At 43.2% G+C, this 26,160-nt stretch overlaps 1 protein-coding gene across 5 annotated transcripts in view; it reads left to right on the top strand.

Annotated features, from left to right (window-relative positions):
- LOC137432505 (Na(+)/citrate cotransporter) overlaps window positions 1-19,231 on the top strand; it is a 211,977-nt gene extending 192,746 nt beyond the window's left edge. For 3 of the 5 annotated variants that reach the window (XM_078783302.1, XM_068124509.2, XM_078783304.1), the window contains 7 exons: window positions 1,410-1,502; window positions 4,079-4,201; window positions 4,303-4,403; window positions 4,564-4,700; window positions 5,094-5,255; window positions 16,099-16,236; window positions 18,436-19,231. In XM_078783302.1, the coding sequence (XP_078639428.1) occupies window positions 1,410-1,502; window positions 4,079-4,201; window positions 4,303-4,403; window positions 4,564-4,700; window positions 5,094-5,255; window positions 16,099-16,236; window positions 18,436-18,582 (901 nt within the window). In that variant the 3' untranslated portion in view covers window positions 18,583-19,231. The remainder of the gene's footprint in view (window positions 1-1,409; window positions 1,503-4,078; window positions 4,202-4,302; window positions 4,404-4,563; window positions 4,701-5,093; window positions 5,256-16,098; window positions 16,237-18,435) is intronic. The other 2 variants (XM_068124510.2, XM_078783303.1) reach the window with 2 other exon arrangements.
- The last annotated feature ends 6,929 nt before the right edge of the window (window positions 19,232-26,160 follow it).

Here is a 26,160-nt window from a genome sequence, read left to right as displayed (position 1 = left end):
GGTGGGATGCATATTATACAGTCGTTCATTGGCCGCATCGCGAAGCTGATGAAAGGTTCAGCGTTGGATGTATATGTATCCACAGCATATGGGGGTCTGACAGGTATCTTCAAAGAGAAGTCCTGGGTGAAAGCCATGCGGTCCTTTTGGGGCGTATCAGCGGCGCTCTTGAAGCGGTTTCTATCATCAGGGTGTCATACCTTGTCTTTTGGTCTTGACCTGATCTTCACCTTGAACCGAAAAAATAACATCGGGAATGGATTCTACACCTCCCAAAACCCCTTAAAAGAGGTACTATACATCATTAATTCGGTTCCAAAGTTAAATTTGCAATATGGCCACCAGAGGTCTTCTCGGATTTATGGAATTTACCAGAGTTGCCCAAAGATGAAGTTTGGGCAACCAAGCTGAATTTGCTGTAGGAACCCATGGGAGTACAAATCCATCAAAAAACTTAATCGGATAGAACATTTCTAGGTTCATGAAATGACCAATGGACTACCACAGTGTCTACCACAAAACATCGCAGGTATATACTGGTCCTTGCAGAGATGGACGTTGGCAGGTTTTCCTTTCTAGCCTCCTCTTTCTCTCAATAGCAAGTCTCCTACATTCAAAGTGGTCCAGGCCATTGCGGCAAATGTTGTGCCAAACTGACCAATCCTTTTATTGAATACTTTATTGTTTTACGTTTTTGTTTTTATATTGTTTTTTAAATATTGTTTATTTTTTATTTATTATTGTTTTACGTTTTTGTTTTATATTGGTTTTCATATTGTTTTTTAATATGGTTTTTTAACGCGTTTGATTTTTTATTGTTTTTTATTTCTATTGTTTTTTATATTAATTTTATTGTTTACATGCATGAATACAATATTGAATTACTTTTCAAACCATATGAGGTAGACGCGTCACTGCAGTCCACGTTCTATTAGTGGTCCATTGGACATGGCTCACACCTGCCAATCCCGACCAACATGGTACAATACAATATGCCTGGTTCAGTGTCGCAAGGCAACCCGATGGCTTCCTTTGTCGACAGACGAGTTTGGTCTCTGGGTGGTTCCATGCAGGATCCTTTTTCTTGCCTTCAGAAAATAAGTGCATTGGGTATTTATCCGAAATCTAGAGTGAATTTGTTGCGCATATTTTTTGCCACACTTTTGTATCGGTATTGCATTTCATCTTCCGTCAAATATGAAATGGCGTACCGAGTATTTTTATGCAACATCAGAGTAATGAGAGAGCAGTGTGCTCTCAACGAACTGCACCTTATTTTTAGTACTGGTGCTGGCATCACAAAGTACTTTACAAAGCTTGCTTTCATTCAGGATAGGCAGAAGTTGCTGTGAATTTTGAATAATTTTGATCCTTCACGCATTTGTTTCATTCTGCACTCTTGCTATCAGGGATATCAAACGGAGTTTCAAAGGAAAAACGAACAACGAGAAAGCAGCTGAGAAGTACATTGCAGATGAGTTAAAGAAGTTGGGTCCACTAAGGTTTGTGATATGAAAAAAACCCCAATAAATCATCTCCCTTTTTGATTTCACACTTTCATGCTAAAAAGGTATGTGGCAGCTTGATCGGGTTTCCATATCCTTTGAGTTTTCTGGATTCATCACCTGGCACACACTCATTATTCCTGAATATTGTCTGATCATTTTTAGTTCACCTGGAACTAAGTCCAGGGGGGGCTTATGCGATGTCGCGTTGTCCGTCCGTCTAACCGTCCGTCCGTCTGTCCGTCCGTCTGTAAACACTTGAAAGTTCTTCTCCGAAACAGCTGAAGGGATTGTGACCAAACTTGGCACAAATTATATTTGTTATGTTGTGACACGTTCACGGCATTCAAGGCATTCGGGTTCAAGTTTGTTCACGGCATTTTAAAAAATCGGGGTCTAAGGGGTTTACCGGGGGTCAAAGTAGATCCAGGTTTGACCCCCCAAAATAGGTATTTGCTTTTTCCTCAGAAACTACACACACTATTTCGATGAAACTTTACCACAACCTTCATCACCCGTGATGTACCGAAGTTTGTTCACTGCATATAAACAATCTGCCCCTTTGGGGATCCACGGTGGGGTTGCCCCCCAAAATAGGTATTTGCTTTATTCTCAGAAACTACACATGCAATTCTAATGAAACTTCACCACAACCTTACCCATCCGTGTTGTACCAAAGATTGTTCCTGGAATTAAAAAAAATCGGGGTCTAAAGGCGGTCTATGGGGGGCTTGCCCCCCAAAATAGGTATTTGCTTTTTCCTCAGAAACTACACACACGATTTCGATTAAACTTCACCACAACCTTCACTACCCATTAGTACCAAAGTTTGTTCACAGCATTAAAAAGTTCTGTCCCTTTAGGGATTTATGGGGGGGGAGGGTTGCCCCCCAAAATAGGTATTTGCTTTTTTCTCAGAACCTACACACACAATTTCGATGAAACTTCACCACAACCGTTATCATCCGTGATGTAACAATGTTTGTTCAAGGCATTGGAAAAATTGGGGTCTGAGGAGGTACACGGGGTGCGAGGTGAAGTTGCCCCCCCAAAATAGGTATTTTTTATGTTTAAAGTCTTTCTTTTTTTTCTTTCTTTTTTCTTTTTTTTTGTATACAAGATCGAGGCTCGTGAAAGAGCTAACATTAATCACACAAAAAGACAAACCGACACACAAAACACAAAAAACAAGGGGAGCGGCAGACAAGATGGGGAGAGAGGGGGAAGGACACAAACACAACATTTGAGAGCAGGGACATCGGGAGGACTTGGGGGGAGGTGGGAGAGGAATAAAACATATGAACACTGCAAGGACTCTGGGGTGAATTACCGGGGGTAGAAAAGATCAAGGTTTTCGATGGGGGAAGATAAGAGATGGTGGTGAACAGCTGTTTTAAAGACCTGGAGGGAGGAGTGGGATTGAAGGGAGTGGGGGAGTTTGTTCCAGAGGCGGGAGAAAAGGGGAATGAAAGAGTGAAGGTGAGCAGAGAGCCTAGATTTTGGCAGTTTAACCATAAGAGGGTTGCAGGCAGATCTTGTGCGACCTGAAGGAATATTGGGGGGACAGAGCACAGAGAGAGCTGGGGGAGCAAGGCCGGAGAGGAGTCGGTAGAAGACAGAAAGACCACCAACCTGCCTGCGGTGAGTGAGTGAAAGGCCCTCGGCCATATTATTATGTTAGTATGATTCTACATGCTGCCCGATCTTCTAGCAACCATTGAAACTGGTTTAAAATACCTTTAGTCAGTGCACTATACTGTTTATTCTACCAGGTGAGCACCAGGGGTATTGCCCATATGTTTTTGATGATGAGCTGGGTGATGAGCTGGACCGTACTCTTCACAGAGCATTGGTGCTGCCGAAGCAGTTTCTTGGCAATTGGGTTATGCTGGGTGGATTGCCATTGCCTTCCCATCACAGGGCAGGAATTTGGCCAGGGGACCAACAAATGCTGGCACATGGGACGCCAAGTTGAAGGTCCATCCAAAGGACATCACACAGAATAAAAAATAAATAAAAAACACCTTTAGAGGCCATTTTTTCCCCGCAAGCGGGGGTTGGCCTTTTTCGGGGACCGTGGTTGTTGTTGTTTTTTGGTCCCCTTTTTGAAGCAATGTTTTACGGCCAGATGCCCTTCCTGCCACCAACCCCTTTTGTCGCCTTTTACGACAAGCAGGGAATTACCAGTGAACTGGTACTCAATTAGCCGACCTCAGAAGGATGAACAGGCTGAGTCAACCCCCCTGGCGTTAATTCAGCAATCGACCGGGATTACGAACCCAGGATCCTCGGATCCTAAGCCAGCACCCTAACCGCTAGCCCAACACAGAATGATGCCTCAAAATGCCTGTTAAGCACCATGATGACAGTTTATAGCTGGATCAATATTCAAACCCAGGCTAGACATCTCATAGACGAGTGCGCCCACCTCTGGGCTGTCCTGCAACTTCCATAGTGAAACCCATGATCTTCAATCGTTGTGATTGTGAGTGAATAATGTGTTGTTGATGTTGTTTTTTTCTTGAATCCAATATGACTTGTTTTTTGGGTTTTTTTCCTGGTTTTGTGTTCAGCTACCCAGAAAGCTGCATCCTATTCATCTTCATCCTTGTAGCACTGCTGTGGCTTACGAGGAATCCAGGATTTATGCCCGGCTGGGGTGACCTCTTTGGGGAAAAGTACAAATTTATTGCACGGTTGTGCACCACCACCACAATGACATGCTGATTTCAATTTCTTCCTCTTGCACGGTCAGCAGCTTATGGAAGAGGATAATATTTCTTCTGTCCTTTTGCAGCAAGAAGCTCATTTCTGACACCACAGTTGCTGTCACTATTGGCCTCACGCTTTTCTTTTTGCCATCCAAACCTCCATTCGGGCTGCAGAGGAAGATCAACAGTGAGTTACTTAGGAAGATTTGCACATTTGATTTCCCTCCGATGAGGGTATATTTGCTAAGAACTTGGCAGGTTTACAAACTGGTGTGTTTCAAATCACCAAAAGAAACTCTTTGCAGCTTTTGGTTCTCTTTTAACCTCATCAACATCTTTCCGTGCAGTGCCTATGGGCTTCGTGGATGATGGAAGTAAGCCACCCCCGCCGGTGCTCCTTAGCTGGAATCACTTTTCACGAAACATGTCCTGGGGAGTCTGCTTCCTCATCGGCGGTGGATTTGCTCTGGCCGAAGGTGCACAGGTAACGTTTCTCGTCGAACAGCTTTTTAATATTCTCGCACCCTTGCTTTTTTATGAGGCAACAATCCAGAGCTCTGCACATTTTTAGGGGGAAATGTTCCTGGGTTCCATTCTCAGTCGAATGTAGCTGGTGCGGTCTCGGCAGAGAGCTCGTACATATGCACCGCGACATTCCTTGGAGGTGATGTTGAATCAGCTGTGGTGTCTACAACGCGGCAGCTAAGATTGTATTGCCGAACTCGCAAGTCTTTATGAGGCAAACTTATTGGTGGACTGGCTTGGTTTAGGATAACCCTTTCTGGTATAACTGTTGTATGGCCTCAAGCCTCCATCAATGCTGACAAGTCCAAAGAGACCAGATGATATGAGAAATTTCCTGTGTCTGGGATTGCAGAAATCGGGGCTCTCGTTGTGGATTTCAAAACAACTGGAACCTCTTCAAGCTCTGCCTCCACCTCTTGTCTCAATCATCTGTTGTCTCCTCATCGCTGGATTCACACAGTGCACCAGTAACCTAGCCACAACCACACTATTCCTACCCATCATCGCCTCGTTGGTGAGCGCTGTGACCTTACGGTTATGTTGAATGGGCCCAAAGGGTCCAGTATCGTATGTATTCACTAAATATCTATTATTGCAAATATCTGGCAATAGATGCAAATATCTATTATTGCAAATATCTGGCAATAGATGCAAATATCTATTATTGCAAATATCTGGCAATTGATGCAAATATCTATTATTGCAAATATCTGGCAATAGATGCAAATATCTATTATTGCAAATATCTGGCAATTGATGCAAATATCTATTATTGCAAATATCTGGCAATAGATGCAAATATCTATTATTGCAAATATCTGGCAATTGACACAAATATCTATTATTGCAAATATCTGGCAATAGATGCAAATATCTGGCAATAGATGCAAATATCTATTATTGCAAATATCTGGCAATAGTGCAAATATCTATTATTGCAAATATCTGGCAATTGATGCAAATATCTATTATTGCAAATATCTGGCAATAGATGCAAATATCTATTATTGCAAATATCTGGCAATAGATGCAAATATCTATTATTGCAAATATCTGGCAATAGATGCAAATATCTATTATTGCAAATATCTGGCAATTGATGCAAATATCTATTATTGCAAATATCTGGCAATAGATGCAAATATCTATTATTGCAAATATCTGGCAATAGATGCAAATATCTATTATTGCAAATATCTGGCAATAGATGCAAATATCTATTATTGCAAATATCTGGCAATAGATGCAAATATCTATTATTGCAAATATCTGGCAATAGATGCAAATATCTATTATTGCAAATATCTGGCAATAGATGCAAATATCTATTATTGCAAATATCTGGCAATAGATGCAAATATCTATTATTGCAAATATCTGTCAATAGATGCAAATATCTATTATTGCAAATATCTGGCAATAGATGCAAATATCTATTATTGCAAATATCTGGCAATAGATGCAAATATCTATCATTGCCAATATCTGGCAATAGATGAAAATATCTATTATTGCAAATATCTGGCAATAGATGCAAATATCTATTATTGCAAATATCTGGCAATTGATGCAAATATCTATTATTGCCAATATCTGGCAATTGATGCAAATATCTATTATTGCAAATATCTGGCAATAGATGCAAATATCTATTATTGCAAATATCTGGCAATAGATGCAAATATCTATTATTGCAAATATCTGGCAATAGATGCAAATATCTATTATTGCCAATATCTGGCAATTGATGCAAATATCTATTATTGCAAATATCTGGCAATAGATGCAAATATCTATTATTGCAAATATCTGGCAATAGATGCAAATATCTATTATTGCAAATATCTGGCAATAGATGCAAATATCTATTATTGCAAATATCTGGCAATAGATGCAAATATCTATTATTGCCAATATCTGGCAATTGATGCAAATATCTATTATTGCAAATATCTGGCAATAGATGCAAATATCTATTATTGCAAATATCTGGCAATAGATGCAAATATCTATTATTGCAAATATCTGGCAATAGATGCAAATATCTATTATTGCAAATATCTGGCAATAGATGCAAATATCTATTATTGCAAATATCTGGCAATAGAAGCAAATATCTATTATTGCAAATATCTGGCAATATATGCAAATATCTATTATTGCAAATATCTGGCAATAGATGCAAATATCTATTATTGGAAATATCTGGCAATAGATGCAAATATCTATTATTGGAAATATCTGGCAATAGATGCAAATATCTATTATTGCAAATATCTGGCAATTGATGCAAATATCTATTATTGCAAATATCTGGCAATTGATGCAAATATCTATTATTGCAAATATCTGGCAATAGATGCAAATATCTATTATTGCAAATATCTGGCAATTGATGCAAATATATATTATTGCAAATATTTGGCAATTGATGCAAATATCTATTATTGCAAATATCTATTATTGCAAATATCTGGCAATAGATGCAAATATCTATTAATTATTAGCTCACCTGGAACATAGTTCCGGGAAGCTTATTGGATGGCACGTCGTCAGTCCATAAACACTTGCAACTTCTTCTCCGAAACCGCTGATGGGATTGTGACCAAACTTGGCACAAATTATATTTGGTATGTTGCAACTCAAGTTTGTTCGCAGCAAGAAAAATATCAGGGTCTAAGAGGGTCTACCGGGGGTCAAAGTGGATCCAGGTTTGACCCCCCCAAAATAGGAATTTTATTTTTCCTCTGAAACTACACATTATTTCGATGAAACCTGACCACAACCTTCATCACCAATGATGCATCAACGTTTGTTCAGGGCATTAAAAAATCAGGGTTTAAGGGGATGTCCACGGTGGGGTTGCACCCCAAAATAGGTATTTGCCTTCTTCTCAGAAACTGCACACGCAATTCTGATGAAACATGACCACAACTTTCATCACCCGTGATGTACAAAAGTTTGTTCCTGGCATTAAGAAAAATGGGGCCATAAAGGAGTCCACGGGCGAGGCGGGAGTGGGGGGGGGGGGGGGTTTGGAGGTAGGTTGCTCTCCCCCCCCCCCACCCCCCCCCCCCCCCCCAAGTAGGTGTTTGTTCTTTTCTCTGAAACTACACACACAATTTCAATGAAACTTGACCACAACCTTCATCACCCGTGATGCATCAACGGCTGTTCACGGCATAAGAAAGCGGCGTTTAAGGGGATGTGTGGGGGGTTTGACCCCCCAAAGTAGGTATTTGCTCTCTTCTCCAAAACTACACACTCAATTTTGATGAAACTTGATCACAACTTTCATCACCCGTGATGTACCAATGTTTCTTCAAGGCATTAGAAAAGTCGGGGTCTAATGAGGTATAAGGGGAGGGGGGTTGCCCCCAAAATAGGTATTTTTTGTCCCCCGTCGCACCGCGGAGCGAAAGGGTGACTATGGTTTTCCCCTCCGTCCGTGTGTCCGTCCGTCCGTCCGTCCGTGCGTGTGTGCGTGCGTATGCGAAGAACCGCATTCGAATTTGGTGTGTGGGTGCAACCCACGTCAAAATCCAAGATGCCACAGCCATGTATGTCTGAACCTTGTGAGCGGAATATCTTGAAAAATAAGCGAAGTAGCAACTTCTAATCTGGTGTGTGGGTGTATCTAGGCATAAGGGAAAACGCTATTGAAAATTGGGTCGCCACGTCAAAATCCAAGATGGCCGCCACCATATATATGCCTGAACCTTGTGAGCGGAATATCTTGAAAAATAAGTGAAGTACCAACCTCTAACCTGGTGTGTGGGTGTATCTGGGCATAAGGAAGAACGCTATTGAAAATTGGGTCGCCACGCCAACATCCAAGATGGCCGCCGCCATGGATGTCTGAACCTTGTGAGCGGAATATCTTGAAAAATAAGCGAAGTACCAACTTCTAATCTGGTGTGTGGGTGTATTTAGTTTTGTTTGTTTAAAGCCTGATGGTTACGATCGTATTATTGTACATGCTGCTCTGTCTTATAGCAACCATTGAAATTGGTTTAAAATACCTTTAGTCAGTGTCGTATGCTGCTTTATTCTACCAGGTGAGCGCCCAGGGGTATTGCCCCTATTTTTCAGGTATATTGGTTGGTTTTGTGCATTATTCTGTCTGTCTGTTTGCCTTGATGTCAATCAGCTACAGGTCACAATTTTCAACCAATCTTCATGAAACTTCACCAAATGGTGGAGTTGGTCATAACGAAGAAGTACATTGATTGAGATGAAAGGTCATCTTGAAGTTAAATTTCTAAAATTGTCTTTTTTACATCCGATTAAATCTTAATGAAATGGATAATATGATGTAATCCATGGCGGCTTTTTTGGGGGAGAGGAAGATGTATTTTGCAAGTATCGTGCTCTGTTCGACATTTTTATTGTCACTTGCAAAATCGAAGATTTTTCAAGTATATTGGTCGGTTGCGTTTGTGGTTCTGTCTGTCAGTCTGTCTGTCTGTTTGTTTGTTTCTGTTTGTCACCGGCCTACAGGTCACAATTCTAAACCGATCGTCACGAAACTTCACCAAGTTGGCTAGGTCGTCCCAATTGAGAGGCCTATTGATTTTGAGGTCAAAGGTCATCTGGAGGTCAAATTTCTAAAATCGCCATTTTAAATCCGATTGACTTAAATTGAATAACATTTGTATATTGAGTCAATAAATTGGGAAATGAACTATTTTTGAGGTCAAAAGGTCAAAGGGCAACTCAAGATCAAATTTTTTAAATCATCAATTTTCATCTAAAAAGCTGTCAATTCTCAACCGATTGACTTGAAAATAGAACAGCATTTGCATATCGAGACCATAAATTGGGAAACATATTATTTTTGAGGTCAATCGGTCAAAGGTCAACTCTAGGTCAAACTTCCAAAATCATCAATTTTCATCTGAAAATCCATCAATTTTCATCTGATTGACTTGAAAATAGAACAGCATTTGTGTATTGCCTCACTGAATTGGGAAACCACCTCTTTGAGGTCAAAAGGTCAAAGGTCAACTCAAGGTCAAACTTCTAAAATCATCATTTTTCATTTGAAAGATCGTCACTTTTCATCCTGTTGACCCGAGCTTTGATCAAGATCGTAAATTTTAATCTTCATGAAATGGACAATTTGCTGTATCAATGGAAAACTTTTTGTGGGGGGGGGGGGCGGATTTTGCAAGTATCGTGCTATGCATGACGTCCTCTTGTTTATTTATTTGTGCTATAATGATTTAAATGAACATTGCTGTTATAGTACACTCTTGCAATATTTCTGAAGTCTGTAAAGTTTGTTAAACGTCAGCAATTTTCAAAATTGAATCGCTGCATTGTGTAGAACCAAGATTGATTTTGATTCAATATTATTACCTCCACCACCAAAGGTCGATGGAGGTTATGTTTTCACCCATGTCTGTCTATTTGTTTGTTTGTGAACAAGATGTCTCAAAAAGTTGTGGATAGATTCGGACGAAATTTGGCAGAGATGTAGCGTATGTGACAAGGACGAAACTATTAGATTCTGGTGAAGATCCGGATTCGGATCCGGCTAGTGGAATTTTTAAAAGTGATTCTTCACCATTGAGAGATCGGGCCAAAAACAAAACATAGCAGGACATCTCAAAAAGTTGTGAACGGATTTGGGCGAAACTTGGTGGACAGGTTGGGTGTCTGACAAGGACAAATAGATTCGTTGGTGAAGATCTGAATATGGATTCGGATATGAGAATTATTTAATTTTTGAAGTGATTCTTCACCATTGAGAGATCGGGCCAAAAACGATACACAGCAGGATATCTCAAAAAGTTGTGGATGGATTTGAACGAAATTTGGCAGAGATGTAGCGTATGTGACAAGGACGAAATGATTTGGTGAAGATCTGGATTCGGATCCGGCTACCAGAATTTTCAAAGTGATTCTCACCATTGTTACGTGGTCCCCTCGGTGAATACCTGGTCTCGGTGACCCCCGGACCGTGAGAGGAACTTCGCCAGAAAGTTGTATTATATATGCGCTTTCGCCACGCAATCCATATGAATTCCACCCAAGAGAAAACTGATGTTCAAGGATATATTTCAATGGTAATGACACCATACAATTTCAATGATACAACCACGGAGATTTTCCCCGAGCAATCAATAGCAAACCACCATCAACAATTCCCAATCCACAATCAATCCCCTATATGATTAAGATGGCCATCTTATATATGTGTGTTCACTTCGGTACTCACGACCCCCTTTTGGTCTCTGCTCCTCACAATGTCTCTGGGCCCCTCCTGACCAAGATACTGGTCGGCGTCGCCGCACTCGGGCGGTTGAACGAACCCCGGGTGGACGTTTTTCCACCGGGCAGGTATCGTACCAGGCACCGTGGCTGCAGCCCCTCGTGGCCACGCGAAGCGGGTAAGGTAGAGCAAGCCAAAAGCCCCACGCCGCTTGCAAGGCGCGTTAGGCCCCAAGGTGCGACCCGCACGCGTCTGTTTAGACGGTGCCGCGAACGGTGCCAGACGCGGGGTCGATGCACGGCCCCACGTCAACTTGACGTCTCCACCGGGCAGGTACACGTCCCGGTAATTCCTCTCGCCAGACGGGCTTCGGAACGCCGCTTTTCCACGCAGCGCAAGGTCGATCCCACCTTTCGTCGGAGCGGGGCGAGGAAGAATACTACTCGTCGCTTTCTTCCTCGTGTCTTTTTTTCTTCCGTTTCCGGACACTTTTCAGAAGGGCTCCTGACCCTCCAACCACAACAACCCTTAATCTACTAAACATGGATAAGCAAAGACCTGAATGGTAATTCACATACATTCACATAAATATGTAACACTCCCCCCCTTCAAGAAAGAAAGTTTGAACCCAGCGAAAACTTTCTTTGCCGGCCAATTTGGAGAAACAAACCAGATAACTCAACCCCCCCACATTATCAGTTCCCCCCGGGCACAGTTATCACTTAAAAATAAAGCAACCAAAATTTCACCACAACCCCTCCAGATTACTCACTCTGGACTAAGCACCAGCAACGACATTGTCCCTGCCAAATCAAACTCCATCTCATGACCCTCTGACTTTGACCGTCAGTTTCTTGTGAATGAAGGTTAAGGGGTTGATCAAAGATCCAAAGTTAAGCCACTCGATAGCACTTTTTCCGGGAGGCCAAGCCGAGTATTCACTACATGGATGCCTTTAGGAATGCGGAGTTCACGGTTAGTCCGTGCAGGAAAGTTCTCTACATGGGCGCCTTGAGGAACGTGGAGTTCACGGTTAGTTCGTGCATGAAAGTTCACTACATGGACGCCTTTAGGAACGGCGTTCACGGTTAATTCGTGTAGGAATCTTGGCTCGGCGGCTCCGCCGCATTCAGTGCTTCACTTCTCAGAACTTCCCTAATAATTAGGGTGGGACCACTTGTCCCTGTAGTCCCATGAATAGCGGTCTCCTTCTCGGCCACTACTTTGCCAATCCTTCCTTCGGGAGCGGCCGTAACTCAGGGAGCCTCCATAATAATATTGATTGCGGCCACCACCAAAACTACCGCCCAGTTGTCCTCTCCTGTAGACCTCTCGACGCCTACGAAATGCCTTCCCTACTGTTATGGTCCGACCCTCCAAATCCTTGCCATTCCAATTCTTCTCTGCCTCTCTGGCGTCTTTTGTGCTGGCAAACGTGACAAAGCCGAACCCTCTTGACTGTTGCGTTTCCCTGTCTCTTACCAACCGCACTTCCACCAGCGGCCCATATCTGTTGAAGACAGAGGTCAGAACTTCTTCCTCTGTTTTGAAGTTCAGTCCCCCTACAAATAACTTGGCACTTTTGTCGCCATCCCGAGCTGGTGTGGTGTTATTTTCCCTGCTGGGCTCTTTACCAACCCTCAGGTTACCATAAACTTGACCCCCGGCCAAATCATTCCCGATAACCACAGAGACACCCTCTACAGGAAGCGTGGCTTGTAAACCGACGGTGACCGGTCCTGACACCAAATCGGACTCCAAATGGATGACATGAAGTGGAGCACTAACACCGCCCCCGATCCCCTGTAAACGAACACTATTCCCCGTTGCCGTCTCCTCGGACCATGGCAAAATGCCTTCAAGCATTAAAGATTGATGTGCCCCTGTGTCCCTCAATATCCTAACCGGTCTCCGGTTAGTCGCGGCTCCATCCCGTGACACAAACCCCTCTGAAATAAATGGTTGGTAACCCTTTTGATGGCGATTTCTCACAATGGCCATTGCATTTGGAGTCGTAATAGTCGGACTCCGCTCTGGGTCTTCCCTGTTCATGCGGTAACAACTGGACATCAAGTGTCCAGGTTTCTTGCAAAAAGCGCAAGTAGGCCCGGAGGAAAAACTCGTGGTCTGCCTCGGGCCCCCCGAACTATAAGTTTGTCTTGGGCCCGCATCCCTCTGATTTCGAACAGGTGGGGTATCATAGTTGTCCCCATAATCATCTCGAGGCCGCCGCCATGTAAGGTCGTTCTCCGCACCGGGTGTTCCATAACTCCCCTGCTGAAGTCTAGGCGAGGAGTTAGGTTTGTGGACCCCTATTCGGTGGGTTAAGGCATAATCATCTGCCATGGTGGCTGCGTCCCACAACTTTGGTACTTTCTTTTCCTGCAGGTACACTTTGATGTCCTCGTGGACACACTGCTGGAATTCCTCCACCAGGATCAAGTCCCGCAATGTTTCGAAGTCTTTCCCGACTCCTTTTGACTCACACCACCGATCAAACATGTTTTCTTTCACTCTGGCAAACTCCACATGGGTCTCACTCTCCCTCTTCCTGGCATTCCTAAATTTTTGCCTGTAAGCTTCCGGAACCAACTCATAGGCCTTGAGGATGTGCTTCTTCAGTACCTCATAATCTGCACATTGGTCCATTGGTAGCGCCGAATAAATCTCTTGAGCTTTCCCCACCAGCACACTTTGCACTAGTATGGTCCAGGCCTCCTCCGGCCAGTTTAATTGTCGAGCCACTTTCTCAAAGTGTGGAAAAAATTTCGCGACTTCCTTTTCACTGAACGGTGGAACCAGCCTCACATGTCTGCCCACATCCCAGGTTTTCTGGTTAGGTGTCGACCCCGTCAGCAAGGGTGGTGCCTCTCCCCGTTCTCTCATTAACTCCAGCTCCTTGAATTTAATTTATTGCTGAAGCTCCATGTCACGTTCCTTTAATTCCCTTTCCGCTTTTCTCTCCTCTGCTTCTGCTTTCCTTTCCTCTGTTTTCATCCTTTCTAACCTTTCCTGGAGTTCTCGTTCCACTCTCCTTTCTTCTTCTGCTCTTTCCTTTTCTGCTTTCCTTTCTTCTTCTGCTAACCTTTCCTGGAGTTCTCGTTCCACTCTCCTTTCCTCTGCTTGTTTCTCTTCTCTCCTCTCTTCTGCTTTCCTTTCTTCTTCTGCTCTTTCCTTTTCTGCTTTCCTTTCTTCTTCTGCTCTTTCCTTTTCTGCTTTCCTTTCTTCTTCTGCTCTTTCCTTTTCTGCTTTCCTTTCTTCTTCTTTGATCCGTTCCTGGCTCCGTAATTGCAACTCCAGTTTCCGGAGCTCAACGTCTTCTGGTTCTTCGGGTAGCCACTCCCAGGCTAACTCGTCCCATGTTCCTAATCCCACCATAGATTGTATCACCGTGGCCTGCAACTCTGCCTTCCTCAAATTAGTTCGGACCTCCAAGTTAAAATGTTTGGCCAATTTCAAGAGGTCCGACTTTAGTAACGCTCGGAACTGTGCCTCACTCGGTGTTACCGCAAAGTTCTGTGCCACAAACGCCATGGTGACTATCGTTAACACCTGTTAACCTTCACCCAAGACTTTACCCCAATTTCCCCAAAAATTTCCCAATTAATACTTAATTAATAAATTTTAATTAATAAAAATATTATTTTATTATTTTATACAATTTTAGATCCCGGACGTAGACCCAATTGCGAATCTGCAAATCGTAATTTGGACGAGCCCCCAATTCTGTTACGTGGTCCCCTCGGTGAATACCTGGTCTCGGTGACCCCCGGACCGTGAGAGGAACTTCGCCAGAAAGTTGTATTATATATGCGCTTTCGCCACGCAATCCATATGAATTCCACCCAAGAGAAAACTGATGTTCAAGGATATATTTCAATGGTAATGACACCATACAATTTCAATGATACAACCACGGAGATTTTCCCCGAGCAATCAATAGCAAACCACCATCAACAATTCCCAATCCACAATCAATCCCCTATATGATTAAGATGGCCATCTTATATATGTGTGTTCACTTCGGTACTCACGACCCCCTTTTGGTCTCTGCTCCTCACAATGTCTCTGGGCCCCTCCTGACCAAGATACTGGTCGGCGTCGCCGCACTCGGGCGGTTGAACGAACCCCGGGTGGACGTTTTTCCACCGGGCAGGTATCGTACCAGGCACCGTGGCTGCAGCCCCTCGTGGCCACGCGAAGCGGGTACGGTAGAGCAAGCCAAAAGCCCCACGCCGCTTGCAAGGCGCGTTAGGCCCCAAGGTGCGACCCGCACGCGTCTGTTTAGACGGTGCCGCGAACGGTGCCAGACGCGGGGTCGATGCACGGCCCCACGTCAACTTGACGTCTCCACCGGGCAGGTACACATCCCGGTAATTCCTCTCGCCAGACGGGCTTCGGAACGCCGCTTTTCCACGCAGCGCAAGGTCGATCCCACCTTTCGTCGGAGCGGGGCGAGGAAGAATACTACTCGTCGCTTTCTTCCTCGTGTCTTTTTTTCTTCCGTTTCCGGTCACCTCCGTTTCCGGACACTTTTCAGAAGGGCTCCTGACCCTCCAACCACAACAACCCTTAATCTACTAAACATGGATAAGCAAAGACCTGAATGGTAATTCACATACATTCACATAAATATGTAACACCATGGGTGGTCGGGCCAAAACCAATACATAGCAGGACATCTCAAAAAGTTATGGACCGATTTGGACGAAACTTGGTGGAGAGGTTGTGTGTGCGACAAGGAAGAATCGATTCAATTTTGGTGAAGATCTGAATAATAGATTCGTATAGGATAATTATTTAATTTTTAAGTGATTCTTCACCATTGAGAGATAGGCGAAAAGCGATATATCACATGATATTTTAAAAAGTTATGGATGAATTTATTAATAAACTTGGGGGACGAGTTGGTTAGGTGCCAAGAACAAGCCGATTCGATTTTGTTTCAGGTCCGAATCCAGATCCAGCCTTTAAGTGAGATACAAAACATAAACTGTTCAGCCTGGCGGAGGTGTGCGCTCTACCGAGTGCCGTTCTAGTTTAATTTATGAGACTCCAGAAAACTTTTGATACCAAGTTCGTTTTTGTGTTACTGTTATGCCATATTGATCGTACGGCATTTGTTCCGACAATGTTTCAGTCCGAAGCCATCGGTGTCAACCCTATTTACACCATGCTGCCATCCACCATATGCGCCACGTTTGCCTTCATGCTGCCCGTTGCGACTCCACCCAATGCCATCGTCTTCGCTTATGGACGAATCAAAGTCATCGACATGGTGATATTTGTTTGCTCTTAAACTTAGCAAAACTTCATATGAGATCTATTTTATTTTTCTTTATCATGCATTGCACCTTTAATTTGGTGGTGATTCCTGTTTCTCATGTTGCTGCAAAACAGATTGAGGTGGGTGATTATAATCTGTCACTTCTGTTATCGAAGATTCCTTATGGGACTATAACTACAAAACTGGCCCCAATTATTCCCAAGTTATTCCGTTATTCCCAACGACAATTACTGGTACTCCTGACCGAATTATAGAATTGGGATAACACTATAACAAGAGGAAAACCCCATTAAAATGACGGTTGCACAAAGCTCAACATAACACAGAGGATTACCAAACACACAAAGTCATGAATTACGTCCAAAGAATAATTTGCAATATATAATACTCTCCAGGAAATTAGACTTTCCCTGTTGAGAAATTAGCGGTGGGGGAAGCAATTTGTCAACAAAATACACAGTCACACACACACACACACACACACACACACACACACACACACACACACACACACACACACACCACATAGTCATAGATTAAGTGACTGGATGGACCTGGTGGGTCTCCGTTCCATCTTCTGAAACACACCTACGTGTGGAGATAGCTGGCAACAAACAACTTACACACACACATGTACACACATGCACATGACACACACACATGACACACACACACACAACACACATATGTACACACACACACACACACGGCACACACTACATTGCCGATATATACAACACACACTCACACACGGCACACACACACACAACACACATATGTACACACACACACACACACGCACATAACACACATATGTACACACACGCACACACACACACACACATACACGGCACACACTACATGCACGACATGTACAACACACACTCACACACGGCAGACACACACACAACACACATATGTACACACACACGCACACACACACACACAACACACATATGTACACACACACACACACACACACAACACACTACATGCACGACATGTACAACACACACACACACACAACACACACACACACATACACACACACAACACACATATGTGCACACACACACACACACACACACACACACGGCACACACTACATGCAGGACATGTACAACACACACACACATGGCACACACTACATGCACGACATGTACAACACACACACACACTCATACACACAATACACATATGTACACACACACACACACACACACACACACACACATGACACACACGCACACAACACACATATGTATACACACACGGCACATACGACATGTACAACACACACATGAAGGTGGATACTTTGAGACCTGGGAGGGCTTCGTTCCGCTTTCTGGAACCCGCATATGGAGTTAACAACGAATGACACACACATTACCTCTGAGCTAAAACCAAAATTACATTAAAAAAAGAATCTAAGGGATTGATCGTAAAATCGTGGGACGCTCATCCATGGGACGCCTGTTTATAAGCATCAAACCGAGGGATGGCACACACATATTGATGAATAGCCCTACCTGTGAAACTCCGGATGGACAGCTGAGAGGTGAGTGTGCATAAATCTTATCCATTTCATCAGCCCAATCACACCACTCAACTCAACACACCACCTTATTATACCATACACATACACTGACACCCACTCTTTAATTACGCTATTCACGCCATCAAAATAAATGAAAGTTTTTGGGCAGTGTATAATGCTGCAGATCGCTGCCACATTTGGTCCCGAAAATATAAAAAATAACCTGATGTACATACATGAAGCAAAAACATGCATAGTGCTTATGGGCATATATAATACATCCTCGTTAATGTAATACACCTGGGATCATTCCAAATGCATTGGGCCATGGACTAAAAGCCAGGCCTGAGGCCTGCTGATCTGTGCCGCTTCATAAAATGGCGGTGCAAGATCTTAATTGGGGGTGGAGTCAGGCCAGCTGTCCAGCCAATGGATGTAAAGCAGTCCTTCGATGGTCCGCCCACCGATTTACTAATTTTCATAGTCTGCATTTCCATAGTGTATTATGTGAACCCTGTGTGCGAGCAAAGGCCGATAACAAAATGAGTCATGTGATCTATGAAAATGAAATGAGTGAATGCCTTCTTGGCCGTGCTAGTATGGAAATGTAACAGTACGTAACTATGCCATTTGGTTCTTTGCATCGTGTGTAGCTCAAAAGCGGCACCATGTTGACCGTGATGGGCATTCTGATCGTGGCACTGGCCATCAACACGTGGGGGAAGCCGATGTTCCACGTGGATACCTACCCATCGTGGGCTTCAAACGTCACTGCACTAAACCAAGCTGGTTCAACGTAGGTTAGCAAATGTGTGAGCATTTTAACCTTTACTGTCATTATAACGTCATACCTATAGTTACTGTTTTAAAGGCCATCCAGATGTTTCAGTGGTTTTGATTGCAGAGAAGCAGGATAAATCAAATTTATAGTAGATGGGATTAACATATCACGCTCTGTTGCACAAATTCATTTGGTATACATGGTATACAACTTGGGAGAGATGAGGATCATTAACATTTGCCAACATTGAGTGATGGAGTTGTTGATTTGCCCTCATTTTTGAGGGATAGATGTCCTGGAAGTTCGCATTCCATTCGTGGAGGTACTCAATTTTACTGGACAGATTAGTAGCAAAAGGCAATGGAAGTTCAAATAAAAACAAGCAAACTTCTTGAAGTTGCTTAACTTTGTTGAAGTACTCAGTGCTGTGAATTTTGTTCATACAAGGACAACAGGTTAATCACCGGAGTTCTTAACCATTTACGATATTTAAAATGAAGATTGAAATGAAACTTTTTCTTTGGCCTTTGGCAAACGTATCATCTTGGCTTTCATTGAGCTATACAATGACAACACCAAAAATGTATTTTATTACGTTTAGTACAACAAACAATGTACGAAGCATTTTTTTGTACCGTGAAGACAAAATAAATTCTGCATTTCTGCAAGTTCCATAATTTCAGATGTATAGTTGCTAAATACTGAACCATCTACAATGTCGTATGTATAAAACAAAGTTCAGGTGTTGAAGTTTTCAGTTGTTGTAAGTGTAGGTTTATAGGGATGGTTTTGCCTTGTAGCCTACACCGGAACCCCCCGATCCCAGTGTCACCACTGTTCCTGCTCCATCTCGTGACGTAAGACCGCTCTCTTCTGAGAAGGCTTCAAGAAAATGTGCTTCAATGCCTTTTTGTGGTCGCGAAAACTTAAAATACATAAACACAATGCTCAGGCATTCTTAAAACAAAACCATACTCAGGCAATCCTTTTCAATCTGTGCATAGTTTTGCTCCATTGGCGTTAGTCCCCTTGATGCAAATGTAACTGGATGCCCCTCTTGCTTGAGACAGCACCCAAGTCCATTTTGGCTTGAGTCACCTTATGGTGAATGGTTTTGAGATGTCACAGTACCCTAACACAGGCACAGTGGTTACCGGGCACATTATTTCCTGCACTGCAGCATCAACAGCCAATGCCATACTGCCTCCTTGTCCAGCAGTCTCCTAAATGGCGGATAAACCTCAGAGAGGCGTTGCATGAATTTGGCATTGGACCGCCTTAACTAACATCTGTTGGGTGTGACATTTCTAGGATCAGATTTAGGCCATCTGAAGGCTGTATTTGACCATGGAAACAGACCTTTGTCACCTTGAACTGCAGCCGCTTCAGTCCAAGTCTTACTTTAACCTACCTTCAGCGGTACATAAGTGCCAGTAGCTTTGTGTCATGGTCACGGTCTGCTTTGTCATCTGTATCCCTGCAGCCAATGATAAGGAAGTCACTTGCGATAGGCTCGACCCAACCCCACCAAGCCCAGCCAGAATCAGCATCCTGCCACTTCATGTCTTCTCTTTCTACTTCCCCTATAAATGCTTCATGGCCCAATTTTCTGCATCACTCCTCACCCCACCCTCTCAATGCTTACCTCTCACCCCACCCACTCAAAACCTCCCCCGCACCCACCCCCTCAAAGCCTCCCTCTAACCTTGCTCCTGCAAAGCCTCCTCCCCCCCCTGTCCCGCACAATCCCAATGCCTCCTCCCCTGTCCCTAACTGTGTGGACCTCAAACATCCAAAGTCTCCACTCCAACCTGGCAAATCTCTCAATCCAGGCCATTGCTGATAAACCGGACATGATCTGTTTAACAGAAGCCTTCCTCCCAAAGGATGTCCTTGAATCCTTCGTTTCTCTCCCCGGCTATTGTCTCCTCTAATTTTATAGGCCTGAACCCTACCCTGGCGGCGGAGTTGCACTTTACATCAAGAACTGAATTTCTCACTGCCCTTGCACCGATCTTACACCTCCGAACCCCTCGGAGTGTATTTGGCTGTGATTTCCCCTCCACTCCCACCTCTTGTTTGGCTGTGTTTTACCATCCTCCAAACAGTGGCGATTCCATCTTCATCTCTCTCAGACAACGTGGACGAACTTTTAACCACTCATCCCAACTCTCTCTTCCTCATATGTGGTGATTTCAACTGTCACCATGCAACTTGGCTGGGTGTTGGTACCTCTTTCACCAGCAAAGGACTTCTGTGATTCCATGGGACTGACTCAATCTGTGAACTTTCCGACCCGGATTTATCCCAATGGCAAATCCTCCCTTCTGCACTTGATGACAAACTTCCCTGCAAATGTCTCCTGCTCTTCCTCTGTCCAACTGATTCATCTCATCATATTTTTGTGAAATTAAACATCTCTTTGGCAATTCTCACAGAGTTACCTCAGCGCTGGTGAATCTGGCATTTCACTCAGACAGATTGGCAGGGACTGCAAGCAGCCATCTCTGTTTAGGACTGGTCTCCTATTTTAGTTTAGGACGGGTTTAGAACTCAGCCTAGGAATTCTTCCACAGAAACTTGCTCTCTCTTATGCACATATCCATCCCATCTCATCTCATCTTCAGTTCTCCTATCCTTCTTCCCACTCATGACACACTGAATTCCATAGTGAGGCAGTTGCTCTGACACAACTTACCTTCTCTTTCTGGAAAGCAAACTCCATCATGTTCACCAAAAATTTTCTATAAAAATATTCTCCCGACAAGGTGAAGGATTTCCTGTGAAACGTGGACTCTGATTCTGCAACTGAACCAGACAGCATTAGCCTACATGTTCTAAAAACCTGCTCTGCTGCTCTTGCACACCATCTCATCTGCCCTCTGCTCGGAAATCAGCAAACATGACCGCTATCCACAAAAAGGTGCAAAACCGGAAACCTTTCAACTACAGACCAATCAACCTGCTCCCAATCATCAGCAAGGTCATGGAATCCATCATCACAGTTCACATAAAATCGTTCCTTTTCTCCAACAACCTCATCTCAGATCACCAATTAGAATTCAGACCAGGTAACTCCACCTTGGACATGCTGCTTCTACTCACCAAACAAGAGATGGAGGCCCTCAATATCAGGCATGTGACATATTTCAAGACATACAGTCACGTGAAAAAGTAATTACATCCCATGTAAAGTTTTAACTTTTTCAACATATTTCACCATACAGCTATTTGATCTTCATTTCAACAATATTGATAGATAAAGGTGATATAATATAACAAATATCATGAAACATTTACATTTTGTAGTCCATTGTATAATTTAAATAAACATAAATGCAAATTTCACATGTGGAAAAAGTAAGTACACCCCTACATTTATCATTACTTCAAAGACCTAAAATTAGAATCAGGTGCACCAACTCAGGTGCAAATGATTAGAACATCGTTAGAGAGGATCTTGGAGGAACCTGTCTTATTTAAACCTCAGACATTTAGTTTGGTTTGCTCTTTGTTGTTGAAGTGTGCGGCGTCACCATGCCAAGATCAAAAGAGCTCTCTGAGGCCTTCAGAAAGAAGGTTATAGATGCCTACGAGTCTGGGAAGGGATTTTAAAAGATCTCCAAACAATTTGAAATCAATCATTCGACTGTCCGGAAGATCATCTACAAGTGGAGAAGATTCCAAACAACTGCCAACTTGTTCAGGCCAGGCCGCCCCAGCAAGTTCAGCCCGAGAGCAGACCGCAAGATGCTGAAAGAAGTCTCCAAGAACCCCAGAATGTCATCACGGGACCTACAGGTAGCTCTTGCCACTGTTGATGTCAAGTGCACAAGTCTACCAAGAGAAAGAGGCTGCACACATTTGATCTACATGGGAGGTGTGCCAGGAGGAAACCTTTGCTGTCCAGAAAGAAGATCAGGGCAAGACTAAAGTTTGCCAATGAACACCTAGGCAAAGAACAGCACTTCTGGAACAATGTGCTCTGGACAGATGAGTCAAAGGTAGAGCTATTTGGCCACAGTACCAGAAGACATGTTTGGCGAAAACCAAAGACAGCATTTGACAACAAGAACCTGATACCAACTGTAAAGCATGGTGGTGGAAATATTATGGTTTGGGGCAGCTTTGCTGCATCAGGGCCTGGGCAGCTCACCATCACAGAATTCACTAGGAATTCTTCATTGTACCAGAGGGTGCTTGAGGATAATGTGAGGCCATCTGTCAGAAAGTTGAAGCTCAACCAAAGGTGGACCTTGCAACATGACAATGACCCGAAACATACCAGTAAATCCACCAAGGAATGGCTGAAAAGAAAGAAATGGATGGTTCTGGAATGGCCAAGCCAAAGCCCGGATCTAAATCCCATCGAAATGTTGTGGGGGATTTGAAACGAGCTGTGCATGCAAGAAACCCCTCAAACATTGCGCAGCTGAAAGAATTCTGCATGGAGGAGTGGGCAAAAATTTCTCCCAGTGGATGTCAGAGACTGGTAGACAGTTATAAGAAACGCCTACTTGAGGTTGTTTCTGCCAAAGGGGGCAATACCACCTATTAGACTAAGCCAAGGGTGTACTTACTTTTTCCACATGCGAAATTTGCATTTATGTTTATTTAAATTATACAATGGACTACAAAATGTAAATGTTTCATGATATTTGTTATATTATATCACCTTTATCTATCAATATTATTGAAATGAAGATCAAATAGCTGTATGTTGAAATATGTTGAAAACGTCAAAACTTTACATGGGGTGTACTTACTTTTTCACGTGACTGTATCTCTCTCTCGACATCTCAAGCTTTCAATACAGTCTGACATCCCTCATTGCTCTTCAAACTCTGCCTATGGCATCAAAGGCCACCTCCACTCGTGGGTTAATGACTTTACTCTCATCACCAATGACTGCCTCTCAAAAAAATCCTTTCATCCTCTCTCCCTGAGGCTAGTTGGAATTATTTTTCTCCCTGAAAGTGTGTGTGTGTGTGTGTGTGTGTGTGTGTGTGTGTGTGTGTGTGTGTGTGTGTGTGTGTGTGTGTGTCTTAATTTATTTTTTTACAGGGTAAACTTTTTCGACAGCATTGAACATCTATCTTTTCGATGGTTTACTGAAGTCCAAGTAATCTGATCTGATCGGGTGACCCAGCTTGAATGTAGTATATATGCACAAAATGGCTTGTGGAATCCCATCCCATAACAGCAATAAAAATAGGGGCAATACCCCTGGTGCACACTTGGTGGAATAAACAGTATACTGCACTGACGAAAGGTATTTTAAACCAATTTCAATGGTTGCTAGAAGACAGGGCAGCATGTAGAATCATACTAACATAATCATAAGAAATTAACAAACAAACAAAAAAATACCTATTTTGGGGGCAACCCCCTCCACCCCCCCCCCCCCTTCCCCTACCCAAACCCCATATACCTCCTAAGACCCCAATTTTTCTAATGCTTGAACAAACGTTGGTACAACACGGATGATGAAGGTTGTGGTGAAGTTTCATCGAAATTGCGTGTGTAGTTTCTGAGAAGAAAGCAAATACCTATTTTGGGGGGAACCCCCCCCCGCCCCCCATAGACCCCCAAAGGGGCAGATTTTTTTAAATTCCGTGAACAAACATTGGTACATCGCCGGTAATGAAGTTTGTGAAGTTTCATCGAAATCGTGTGTGTAGTTTCAGAGGAAAAAGCTAATTCCTATTTTGTGGGGTCAAACCTGGCTTCAATTTGACCCCCTGGTAAACCCCTTTAGACCCAGATTTTTCAAATGCCATGAACAAACTTTAGTCACAACGCAACAAATATCATTTGTGCCAAGTTTGGTCACAATCCCTTCAGCGGTTTCAGAGAAGAAGTTGCAAGTGTTTACGGACAGACTGATGGACTGACGGACGGACGGACGACGCGCCATCGCATAAGCTCCCCTGAACTTCGTTCCAGGTGAGCTAAAAACAAAGTGCAAGAAAACAAGTCAGTTGATAAACGCTAATGGAAATGAAGACATAAGACAAGAAAGAGTTAAAGGAAACGAAAATATGGCAATGAAACCTGATATGCATGGTGAAATCATCTGTAAGTCTGGGGAATGGGATGTTTCTTTGTGGGTTTGACAATATTGTGACCTCACAGTTCCACAATGCCTACAGCTTCCCCATACGAGAAGGGATGCGATGACTTGATGACACAAAAAGTTATCTCCAGATTTGGGAATTCTACTACTGTAAATAAAAGATAAACTTCAACATGGTTAAACAATTAACTTGGAACTTACCATAAAGCGTTGATTTATTAACTATACCTTCCTTTGCGCAAAGGTTTCAGCAACACTTATTAGTCTGATGTTGGATTTTCTGGTTAATAACTGTTACTTCGCAAACAGGAAGGAAATGACAAACTAAGGGAGTTAGGGATGTGTAAAAGAGTGGGCGGAAAAGAAGAAGAAGAACCACCTTTAGTGGCCATTTTTCCCTGCAGAGCAGGGGTTGGCCTTTTTCGGGCACTGTGGTTCCCTTTTTGAAGCAATATTTTATGGCCGGATGCCCTTCCTGCCGCCAGCCGCCAGCCCTGCGCCAACCCTGTTGATCACCTTTTGCGACACACAGGGAACTTCCAGTGAACTGGTATTCAATTTGCCGACCTCAGAAGGATGGTATATACAGACTGAGTCAACCCCCCTGGCGTTAATTCAGCAATCGACCAGGATTCGAACCCAGGATCCTCTGATCCCAAACCAGCACCCTAACTGCTAAGCCAACACCAGGCTGTGAGTGGGAAGAAAAGGAGAAGATAATGGGCATGTATGGAACATAAGCAAGGACATATATAGCCCCCACTTTGAAAAGTGTCTGTGGATTGGCAACGAAGTCGGTGTACATGTTTACCATCCACAAGAGGGAGTGAAGCAACGAAATAAAGGAGCAAAAAGCAAGTTTTCGATGGAGACTGGTCTTATGAGAGAGGGTATCGCACAATATGTTTGGCTCTTGAATGAAAAAAACTATCCAAAAAAATATATTTTTCCTCTTCAATGGCAACAGTTATTCCCACATTAATGTGTGATCGACCAGTGGAAGTTTTTAGGCCAGGACTGATGCTCGACAACGTAGTTATGGCAGGAATTTGTAATTTGGGCATCGTGCTGGTGATAACTCGCCTGCTCTTCGCGAAGGACACCGTGGGATCTTTAACGTCCACTAATTAATTCCGGCGGATGGGACGCCAAGTTTAACGTCTATCCGAGGGTCGGCACACACATTGATGAATCACTCTGCCTGTGAAGCACCGGCATGATACCTGTTATGCTGGGTTGGGATTCTAAGCTTAGAGGTGAGTGTGCGTACCTCCAGGCCAATCTGCCTACCTGTACAAAAGGAATGATAATGACAGCAGAAATGCATACCTGTTATGCACAACCAGAGTTCATGCACTTGTAATAATGTAAAATTAACATGTTATGAAAACATTGTATGATATTATTTTTTTAAAGTGCATGGTAACTTTTGTTGCTTCGAATCTAATAATTTTGCCTGTAGTGTTTAATCAACGCTTACAGTTTATCAATAATTTGATATATTACAAATATTTGTTCAGG

This window comes from Myxine glutinosa, chromosome 8, assembly GCF_964187855.1.
Source record: "Myxine glutinosa chromosome 8, kmMyxGlut1.1, whole genome shotgun sequence".
Classification (NCBI taxonomy): Eukaryota; Metazoa; Chordata; class Myxini; order Myxiniformes; family Myxinidae; genus Myxine; species Myxine glutinosa.
The sequence above is the reverse complement of the archived record's forward strand: the minus strand, read 5'-3'. Positions and strand labels throughout refer to the sequence as shown.